The sequence below is a fragment of the Misgurnus anguillicaudatus genome, chromosome 3, assembly GCF_027580225.2.
Source record: "Misgurnus anguillicaudatus chromosome 3, ASM2758022v2, whole genome shotgun sequence".
Lineage (NCBI taxonomy): Eukaryota > Metazoa > Chordata > Actinopteri > Cypriniformes > Cobitidae > Misgurnus > Misgurnus anguillicaudatus.
The window spans coordinates 40241523-40253687 of NC_073339.2; the positions used below are offsets into that span (position 1 = coordinate 40241523).

Below are 12165 nucleotides of genomic sequence, written 5' to 3' on the forward strand. Positions count from 1 at the left end.
TTTTATGGCGTAATAGCACTTTTGGGAGTACTTCGACTCGCCTGAAAAGTCCGCTCCCCTTCTTCCTCTCATAATGGGAGAGGGAGAGTGTTACTGCGCCGAGTCGAAGTACTCCCAAAAGTGCTATTACGCCATAAAATATAGTTCCTCTTTTAAATCCGCTTAGAAAAGCGCTACGTTTTATTTTGTACCACCAAACTTGCTCGTATAACTACTACTCGTCTTAAATAGGAAAAACGTTGATGTGTTTGGTCACTTCTAACTTTATCTCTAAATGGTACCATTGAATGAATGGGGCTAAGCTAAATGCTATCGAAGCGTCGCAGCGCGCTCCACCGCTTACGTGCACGCACACAGATGATAGAGGGATGTATCAACAGTTCTTAGTTAAGGTAATAACATATTTTAATATTGAAAATGAGTAGACTATTCCTTTAAAATATCTAGTAGTATTTACTTTACTTTACAGATTAAAAACTAATGAGTAGTTTAGAACAACACAGGGGTAAGTTATTTATGATAACATTTTTATTTTGGGTGAACTAAAATAAAGAAATGGTTCACCCAAAAAAGTATTTTTTATTGAACACACAGAATAATTGACGAGTTATCTCCTTAATTATGAAAAAACGCTTCCCTGCCAATGAGGAGTTTTTACGGCAATCCATATTTTCGCTATTATCCACTAGGTGGCGGTCTTACCCAACTTATAAAACACTTAAACATCCATGGATCCAAAAACAGTAAAAACTCTGTGTATGTTTCGATCATCGCTCTGAATCTGATCTCCAACAAAAGTCCTATACAAAACTGCAATTATCTAAACTTTTTGTTTAAAATTTGGTATTTTATTTTTATAAAAATATATATATTTACCCATACTTGAGAGGTGATAAAAGAGAACAAATGGACAAAGAATTAAAATGTTGTTTTTGTTTAAACACAGAGGGTCTGTTTTTAATTGTAATATATTGTATGTTTATTTATTTAAAGGAGCATTTTCTGGAAGGCATTAAACTTTTGTGAAAATCCTTAAAAAATGCTGGCGCTGGCAACTTAAAAAAAAATACTGGTGGGAAAGGAGTTAAAATATCTAGTAGTATTTACTTTACTTTACAGATTAAAAACTAATGAGTAGTTTAGAACACAGGGGTAAGTTATTTATGATAACATTTTTATTTTGGGTGAACTACCCCTTTAAGTGCAGAATGATGTCATAAAATTCTGTACTGAAAGAAGAGACCGCAAATTTCGACTGCCTACGTCTTTCTCAATGTTTTGGTGCACACCAGTTTATAGATATAATTAAGTGCAACATATTCATACTAAAACAAAAAAAATATTTTTATATCATGGGGACTTTATATTTTCCTCACACAAAGCTATCAAATGCTTTGGAAATGTTTGGAATATACTTAGTCTTTTATCGCACTTGATAAAAGATGCTGATTGGTCAACAATTGTGGTATATTCATGATATGGAACACATCACTTGGAAGTCAAATATTTTCTCCATTCATCCCTTATTCATTTGGCTCCACCCCCTGCTGTCTGTCACATGATAAACAATTCCAAAAATTCAAAAACATGCCAACAAGGCCAGTAATGTTACCATGGATTCACAGCAGCTGCAGATTAAGAACCAGATTAGAAAGTTTTAAGATGAATGTCCCAGTCAATCAAATTACACTTCACTAAGCTTTCATACTGCGAGAAGCAATATCAATGTCCTTGGTCATATAACACAGAACGATCTGCTCAGATCCCAGAGGAAAATTTTATTGCTCTTCCATAGCTCTGATACACAACTGAGAATTCCATGAAGTTTTCATTTACATTTCAGCTTTGTCTCGTGAGAAAATCCTTTTAAAACAAATGACACAGTTGTTGACGTTTTAATTGCAGACAAAACCTACGCACAGTTTGAGACATTCTTCAAATGTCTTCTGAACTCTAAAGGAGAAATGTGAGATAAGGGTATTTTACTCGAGAGAAAAATCGGAGGAGCATGAGACTTTTACATTTATGCACTTGGCAGACGATTTTATTTATTGCAACTAACAGTGCATTCAAGCTATATGCTGTACATTTTTGTGTATATGCATTCCTCTATAAATTTAAACTCACCCAAGCAAAAATGGTAAAAAAAAAAACAGAAATAGACAAATGAGAAAACAATAAATAAAACGTCACGAAACGATTTGCCATATAAGTGAATGGGAAGGACTGGCGTATCATATGCACGCAAAATCGGAATTTGGTATATGTATTGCACGATAATCACACTGCGTGTCATTTGTACGCTTTTTGGTGAGAATGGGTTGGTTTTGAAAGAGGCGTGACTTTGGATGGCGATTTGAATGGAGGGTGGGATCATGATTTAATTTCTAGTCGGCTACCGTTAGCATTTTTCAAAATGTGATACCCTACCTTTAACATGCTATAATAAATTATCTGTAGAGTATTTTGAGCTAAAACTTCGCATACGCACTCTGGAAACACCAAATACTTATTTTACATCTTTAAAAAAATCTCATAATATGACCGCTTTAAGACCTGTCTGGGAAACCGCCCCCATGCGATTTTAAATAGTCCTTTGCGATATTTGTTTGTTGTCACTCTGTACGAACACAATCGCAGCTAAAAGTGTCATACTGTTTTATATCAGCTGTCACTGTATAACAATTAAGACTTATAAAGGACTCATTATAACAGACTCGCACACGAAGACTCATCTGGAGTGTTACCTCATAGCCACACCACAGGAGAGCATCTCAAAACTTCTGACACTGCCAAAATTGTATCATAGGTAAAATCTGTTCACTAAACCTGACAGAAGCCAGTGGCGCTAACCACATGTTATGTCAGTACAACAAGCATGCTATATAGGCTAATGTTACTGTAACGCTAGCTGGGATGACCTACTGAATGTGTTGTTAAAAACATAGATATGTATAAAGGCTAAATGTCTTACGACGGAGTCTTTAACGGCATCACCTGGCGGCCATCTTACCACAGGGCGCTCGCTCACTCGTAGCATGTGTTTTAATGATGCATGTACTTTTAAATTACCATAAATTGCTCAATTTTTTACAGATTTCCAAATGGTTTGGTTTTTTACAAACGTTATTAAAGTAACTACAATTGTGGATGCTTTAACATGTTTCATGAAAATTATTATTTTTTGTACAAGTATGCAGTGTCATAGGTACATCCTTGACGTTTATAACAAACCAAACCGTTTGAAAATCGGTAGAAAATTAAGCAAGTTATTGTCATTTAAAAGTACATGCAGCATTAAAACACAATGTTACGAGTGACCGAGCGCCTGTGGTAAGATGGCCGCCAAATGCCAATAGGCTTTATGCCCAGCTGCACTACTTCCTGAACGTCAGCCACCTCCTTGTTTCCTGTCTGCCATTATTGGACAAACTGATTAATCCAGGTGTGCCTGACCTCAGCAGTCACAAACAAACTGATTAATACAGGTGTGCCTGACCTCAGTAGTCACAACAACAATAATCAGACACACCTGGATTAATCACTTTGTCCAATAATGGCAGACAGGAAACAAGGAGCTGACTGAAGTTCAGGAAGTAGTGCAACTGGGCATAAAGCCTATTGGCCAGCAGCGCGGACGAGACATCTAGCCTTTATTATACATATCTATGGTTACAACAAGCATGCCATAAGCTAATTTTACTGTAAAGCTAGCTGGGATGACCTACTGAATGTGTTGTTATAAATACATGCTGTTTTTGCTTTTTAATGATTGTAATTGTGAACAGAGAGCTACATACACAGCTTTACAGGAACAGTGTTGATCTCAATGGCGAGGTGGTGTGGTAGTTCAGTTTGTTTTTATTTCAATTGACGCTCACCTCCTGAATATATCCCTCAAATGCAAATTGCAGACCTTTCTGTCTGAAATCAGCATGTAATTTTTCCCAAAAATTTGCCAGCAATTTTTTAACTAGGGAGTGCACAAGTTGACGCTGAGAGCACCATGGCTGATGCCATAGCTTGTTGGACATAGCAAGAGGGCGGGTTTTTTGTGAAGGGTTAACTGAAGTAATTTTTTAAGTTAATCCAATCCAATAATACTTTACCAACCTAGCTATAGGAATTCTTAATTTTCTAACCATCCAATGTCATTTCTAAATGAAAGAACCAAGTGAGATATTAAAAAAATCCCATGTTTTATTTAGCAAAATACAAAGCTTGTTTAAGTCCCCCCTGGGTTTGCTGGCCTGTTGCATTTTGCAGTCAGAATATAATCACTGAATTACTCAAATGGTGCCAACACCTTTTTTCGAACCCAACTGTCAGAGCCCTAAACAATGACTGAGCACTCGGCAAATCAAAGCAAACTGCTCCACTCTCATTCCTAATGAGTCCTGACATCTGGCACTTGGCGATGCCAAGACTCTAAGTGACATCTCCACGGTAACTGCTGAAACACGGCAGAGTATCGCTGCACAGTCTAACGCATCCTCCATGGTGACCCCACAACTTTGTGTTTGTGTGACGAGAATGCCATTAATGTACATGAACATGCTCATACGCTTTAATAAACTTACATGAAGAACAGTATACCGAAATAGCTATACACAAAAGGTGAGGGGAACAAACATTGGATAAAAGGGAACTATGTTACTTTGTGCCATGACATAGATATTGAACTTTGACTATATATTATTCGATTAACGAAAATATGATATATTAAATCAATTGCCCACCACGAGTGGGTGCAAATGCACAAAACATGCATGAATGAAAAAAATGAGATATGTCTATGCAGTTTTTGCGTATGTTGTGCCACTATCTTTTTACAATGTTTTCGTTATTCTGAGATTATATTATGAGATCATAAATGTGTTTGATCACATGGTTCAAATATACTCAGTAGTTCAATTCTGTTAAAGGGGACATATCATGAAAATCAGACTTTTTCCATGTTCAAGTGCTATAATTGGGTCCCCAGGACTTTTATCAACATAGAAAATGTGAAACAGATCAACCTAGTAACTTAGTTTTGGTAAACAATTCTTTGCAAGCATGTGAAAAAATAAGTCATTGAAATCTGTCTCCACCCCTTAATCTGCACTATCCGACCATGCCACTGCCATTTAGTGCAGAGATCAGCTCATTTGCATGTTAAAGGACACACCCAAAATGGCACATTTTTGCTCACACCTACAAAGTGGCAATTTTAACATGCTATTATAAATAGTGCTGGGCAAAGATTAATTGCGATTAATTGCATACAAAATAAAAGTGATTCTTAGCGTAATATACAAGTGTGTGCTGTGTGCAATTATTACGTATATATAAATACACACATTTATTCATGTATGTATTTAAGAAACATTTACATGTGTATATATATTTATTTATATTTTTATATATTCTAAATTGTATATAAATAAATAAAAAATATACAAATTTTCTAAAATGTATATATGTATGTGAGTGTGTTTAAATATACATAATAATTACACACAGCACACACACATACATAATGCAAAAACTCACTTTTATTTTGTATGCGATTAATCTTTTATAAATTATCTGTGGGTTCCATTTTGAGTTAGAACTTCACATATGTACTCTGGGGACACCAAAGATTTATTTGACATCTTAAAAAAGTCTTGTGAAATGTTCCCTTTAAGAAAAAAAAACACATACAGATATGAATAGCGATATAATTAATTCAGTAACCATTTCAATTAAGATGATAACAATAAAAGTAAAATTTTCTGGCAAAATGGCACCATATTCATAAATTTCGAAAGTGACCCCAGTGACCCACGTCCCTCCCAGTTACTGTAAATAAGACACACTGTATCAGATGGCAAATTTTCAAGATCAACCCCTTCAAATATGATACAGTACAGTTGAGATGAGATGACGGGGGTGTGTGAAGCTTTTAAGCAGCGAGAGGAAAGGGGAAACAGAGAAGGATGAACAGATGGATGAGTGATCCCGCTGGTGCGTGTCATTAATCACTGTCACCCATAAAAGAAGGTGCGTATGAAAGATGACCAAACAGAGGGATGGAGAGAAAGAGAGAGAAAATGAAAGATGTGCACAAGGACACCAGTGAAGGGAGTGATTTAAACATACTTTTCATGTGCGCTGAAGGGGGTTGTGAGTGAGTAAATGAAAGCTCATCTTAATTTATTACAAGGTGAAAAATGAGACTTGTGTGTCTGGTTGGGTTTACCTGTGGGTGACAGCAAGGTTGGTGATAGCAGGTTGTTTGCTCTGTGGTGGAGGATTCTGGGGCTTTCTTGAACACTCACCCCGTAGGAGCGCTTCGGTGGTCGGCCAGGGCGAGAGCTGTGAGGGGGGAAAAGTGTGTTAATATTGTGGCCATCCTTAAAGTGACAGTGTGTCAGTTCTGCATCACATAATTTGCAAAAATGGGAGTTTTCAAATCCTTTCCCACCCACTATGTCTTCCATTGTTCAGTCAAACAATCACGAGACCTTACATCCTAACAGGTCAACCTAATCAATTACTGACCAAATAAACCTCCAATTTCGGTTGAAATTGGCGAAACAGAATATATAGACTGGCTCGACATTCACTGTGGTGGGGAAACAAGAGGAGAAAGAGATCAGACAGCCAGTAGCTCTTCTTGCCTGTCAAGCTTTTGTTTATAACTCCAGAGGTTCAACTAAGGGGTACAGACACCATTTCAGAGTCAGTCAAAGGTTAAAAGACACTGAGACCCTTTTGGCCCAAAGAATGTGCAAGCGAGAGAGAGGCCTGTGATTGACAGAAGAACAGATTTTAACAACTGAGCTTAACGTCCCACCGTTGATTTATACAGCGTTGGTAGTAAACTTCAAAAAAAGAGCATCTGTTCTTTGCAAAACTCTAGGTGGCATGTTTATTATTTAATACACTTTTCTAGCATGTTACTGTATTTCAGCTCCATTTATAATGTATTGCATTAACAATCCTTATGTAGTTTTACACTACATGGCCATTTTCCAATCAGTCGGACCCTAAAGTCAACATACTATACCTTTAAACTTCATGAAAATCTGACTTTATCAATGTTTAAGTGCAATAATTGGGTCCCCAGTGCTTCTATCAACATAGAAAATGTGAAAAAGATCAAACCAGTAACCCAGTAAACCATTCTCTGCAAGCATGTGAAAAAATAAGTCATTGAAGTTTGGCTCCCCTTGTGATGTCAGAAGGGGATAATGCTATCCAACCAATGTGCAATGCGCTTAGTAACTTTCAATGGCAGGGGACTTTTTTCAGCTGCTGCATAATATCATTGCGCCTCCTGTAGCCATGTTACAGCAGCAAAGTCCTTTATTACGCCAGAATGAGAGTATAGCAATATCTGCCTAGAAAATCGCAACTTTCAATTTTCCGTCGGTCGTAGTACACGATGTAACTACAAAAGAGTCAAGTTTTAAATAGGAAACATATCAAAACTCTTTGGTTATTTTTTGCGCGTTGCTAATGGTCTGGTCGGATTCAATGGATTGTGCTAAGCTATGCTAAAAGTGGTAGCGCCAGACTTGGAGATCGGCTAAATAGATTCCAAAACTGTAAAAATCAAAAGTTTAACTCTGGGGGAGCTGGAAAATGAGCATATTTTCCAAAAAAGTGGAGAGTCCCTTTCAGGATGGCTAACCAAGTACTGTACATGACAGTAACATTTATGCATTTGACAGATGCTTTTATCCAAAGTGACTTACAGTGCATTCAAGGTGTACATCAGTTTGTGTAACCCACGATCTTGGCATTACTTTTTTGGGGCCATTTTGCCGTTATTTGATAGACAGTGTAAGATTAGAACAAGAAAGTACAGGGTGGAGAGTGAAGTACGGGATTGGCAAAGGACCACGAGCCTGGAATCGAACTTGGGTCGCCGAAAGTGCATCTGAGTTTGGTTCCAAAACGAGATAACTCAGTTTTTTACATTTTTGTCAAAACATCTTTATTATTATGTTATTGTTGTGTTTTAGTGTGCTACTTAGCTGTATTTTTATGAAGGCTTAAATCAAAACAAACCAACAATGCACAATCAAACAACAAGATTCTCGTTTTGAAACAAAACTGTTCATCTGCACTATGTCGGAGCACTGGCCACTACACTATCGGCCTCGCATTACTAACACGATGCTCTGTCAACTGAGCTACAGAAACATTATAATCCATATCAGTGTACTTCACACTGTTGTATATCGGGACAGGCAAAGATATTGCTAAAAAGTGTTGAAATGTAAGCAGGCTTTCATATTTCAAAGGGAAAGTTGACTAAAAAAAACCCTAACATCATTTACTCATCTTTATGTTGTTCAAACATCATTTTATTTCTTCACCATTTACTTTCATTTTCTCTTTTGTCCATGCAGTTAAAACAATGATGACTAAGGCTGTAAGGCCTAATCTTTTTCCACAAGTGAAACAAAAACCAAACCAAAAGGTGTGACATCATTTTAAACAAAATTAAACCAAAACAAAAAGGTGCTTTAAGGTTCTTTCAGAGGTTCGAAATGCCAGCATAAACTTTTGGGAAAATTTCTTACTACAATCTAAAAAATGCTTGTCTTTTTTCAACCCATAATTGGGTCAAATATGGACAAACCCAACTGTTTGTCCATATCTTACCCAACTGTGGGTTAAAACAAGGGTGGTGAACCCTGGGTCCTGGAGGGCCACTTTCCTGCAGAGTTTAGTTCCAACCCTAATTAAACACACCTGTATTTCATTTTCATGTAATCCTGAAGACTTTGATTTGATTTTTCAGGTGTGTTTTAGTAGGGTTGGAACTAAACTCTGCAGGACAGTGGCCCTCCAGGACCAGGATTCCCCATTCCTAGGTTAAAACAACCCATCATTTTTTTGAGTGTAGTATTGGTCTGTAACAGGTGGGTGTGATTCAAGGAATAGTTCGGCCAAAAATGATATCAAACCCATGATTTACCCACCCCGAAGCCGTCAGAGATGCATATGTCCATCATTTTTTTAGACGATGACATTTTCAGTTATTTTAGAAAATGTTTTAGATCTTTCATTTAATCAAATGTAAAGTTATGGGGTCCACGACCTTCAAGTAAAAAAGTGTGCATCCATCCTTCACAAAATAAATCCAAACGGCTCCACGATGACAAACAAAGTCCCCCCGAGGGCAATCCGCACAGTTTCGCTGTAGAAATATCCACATTTAAAACTTTATAAACGAAAACAACCCGCATCCGGTAATGCCGCCATCCCAGTCGTGTCCGCATTCAAGATCAAAGCTTTATGCAGCGTACAGAGGTTACTCTGCTGCTGCTGCTCTGTGCCCCCGCCCTCCGAATTTATAATAAGTCACTAAGAAAAGTGCGTACACTACGCTAATACTCTCTCCTGAATACAGAGGAGTCTAAGATGGCGCGCATACGCGACCTACACGTACAATTTACGCGGGTTTAAACAAATCTGTAGGTTTGCGTAGGTCCTGTCCCAAATGGCGCACTTCATCTGGACATTTGGTCTCATGGCCTTAAAATACTTCGCCCTTTAGGTAGACTTTCTCAGTTGCATTTAAATGACTTTTGGAGATGGTGTTTAAATATTATTAAGCAGCTGTATAGTATTGCTAAGCTGTTTCAAACTTATCTACCCATAAGCATAGGAAGAAGAATAAACCTGGGCCTTAACGTATCACCCAACATCTCTTTTGGGCATCCAAAAACAAGGAAAATTCAATTTTCCGGTTCCAAAATCCAGTTAATGAGGGTGTTTAGATAACATTCTGATTTTAAAACAATAAGGATAAGGATTGTGTACGCTTGTACTCTTAATTAGTCTGACACCTAAAAAAGCAGCAAGCATGTGATGATAAATCCAAACGCATTTCCACAGCGATCCATCCATTTATATCTCTCTTTTCATCCCTGTGTGTGATGTTTATACATCCACTAACCTGCTGTGTCAGCCCAACAGGAATGTGCGTTGTGTGTGTGTGTGTGTGTGTGTGTGTGTGTGTGTGTGTGTGTGTGTGTGGGACAGTTTGTTGATGTACGGGGGTGCGAATGGTTTCCTCTTTCTTAAAAGCGCAGACAAAAGGAAGAACGCTGTTTACAAAGCTTACAGTAATGCGGCTTTCTGAGACGCATTCATCTCTTGATACCACTTCAGTCTGTCTTTCTTTTGCTCTGTCTATGCACATACAGAAGGGCAACAAAGCTAATCCAGATCTACTGACAACGGCTCTTTTGTTCTGTATTATCAGAGAGAAAAGGAATCTCTCTCTCTTACTGAACGTCAGGGCGAACCGATGAAGCGATGAAGTCACGCCGAGTTCACTGCACACACAAGTTATCAATTCTCATAAAAATGAGTGAAACACCAAGCTTAGAGACTGGAAACACACTCTTTAAAAATGACTGACACCTATAGAAATGACATCAAATAGTAATACTGTGGTACTTTTTACCGGTATATCACAACAATTATCTTACTAAAAGCATCTGGACATGGTATTCTTGAAAGTATCCTACTTGAAAAAAAAATAATGTAGTATACTGTTCCATATTATAGAAAAAATACTGTATTGTACTGTACTATATTATAGAAAAAATACTGTAGTATACTGCAGTGGTTCTCAAACTGGGGGCCGCGGCCCCAGCCAGGGGGCCCTCAGTTTTATGACATTTTATAAAATACATGAATTTATCATGAATTCTGTAATTAAACAAAAAAAATATATAAGGCTACTAACCAACAGCACTACTTTGAATAATTTTATATGTTTTGTTTAATTAAAATGTTACATTTTAGAACAAATTTGTCATAAATTTTCTTTGGGGGGCCGCAAAGAAATCCACTGTACACGACGGGGGGTCGCACGCTGAAAAAGTTTGAGAACCACTGGTATACTGTACTATATTATAGAAAAAATGTTGTAGTATACTGTATTATATTATAGTAATGTACTATAGTATTCTTTAATTACCTGTAATACAGTATTACAACTTGATAAAGCATACAATAGTCAACTTGTATTGTATTATATTTACTACACTAAGGAATTTAACTACAGTTAAAGCTGCGGTCGGCAACTTATTTTATCATATTTTTTGATCATATTCACTGAAACCAACACTATGCTCCAATAGAACAAAATCAACTAGACTGTTTAAGAAAAAACCCTGCGCTTCTAGCTCCACCTGGAGCCTGTTATTTGTTTTGCAAAAATCCACCGCTCCCGGTTCATTTGGTCCAATCAGCGCAGGGCTGTGTAAAATCTGCCTGTCAATCACAGTACCTGCACGCGCCACAGATCCCCATCCCCCTCGCGCGCGTTACAATATCACGTGCATCCGCCTGAATTCATAGGTGTTTTGGTTTGAACAGCGTGATGGCGGAGAGAACTTTCAGTAACAAACTTCCGATTTCTCAGTTAACAACTAGAGCTAGGAAAACAACCAATGAAAAGAAGGAAACAAAGATAGAAAGCGACTGTGACCGTATTAAAACTAGGATCAATATCGGACTGGCATTTGAAAGGAATCTACGAGATTTCAAGCTGGATGCAGAGCTTGCCACATTTCTTCTCAACAGGTAATTGTGCTTTATCAACCATTGATTGTATTTCGGAGTGTTATGCAAGTAATCTAAGTATTCGTGCTAAGTATGCGTTCACAATAATACTTTTGCACACGCGCTTACGAGAACGTGCTCTGAGGGAGGTTGCTCGGAGGTAGTGGGGGAGGAACATGAAATTGTAAACATTTGGAAACTGCTCAATCCTCCAGAGTTGCCGACGGCAGCTTTAACTATAGTAAATTTTAATAGTAAATACTTTCAAGAGGACTTGAAGAACATGCATTTTAGTACCATGGTATACCGTAAAACTTCAAATAATAGCCCGGGCTTTTATTTTCCCAAACCTATCATCACACCAGGCGTCTAAAAGAGACAGGCGTCTATAAGAGACAGGCTTTTAATTTAATTGTTCCAGCATGACAGCAGGAGGTTACCACATATTACGTTTTATTTTTAATTTGAATGTGTTTAACAAATTAGTCTTAAATTATTGGCAGTATAAATAAAGCAAACAATGATATGTTTTTTTATTGGTTGTTGCGTGAAATCTTACCCAGATTCAACAGTGCTATTTTCTGATTGGCTGTTGTGTAGCCT

General features: G+C 37.5%; 1 protein-coding gene across 4 annotated transcripts in view; it reads right to left on the reverse strand.

Annotated features, from left to right (window-relative positions):
- The window catches only part of dachb (dachshund b), a 54867-nt gene that overhangs the window by 24335 nt on the left and 18367 nt on the right, over positions 1–12165 (reverse strand). For all 4 annotated transcript variants that reach the window (XM_073866170.1, XM_073866171.1, XM_073866169.1 and 1 more), the window contains exon 2: positions 6227–6342. In XM_073866170.1, coding sequence (XP_073722271.1) covers positions 6227–6342 — 116 coding nt within the window. The remainder of the gene's footprint in view (positions 1–6226; positions 6343–12165) is intronic.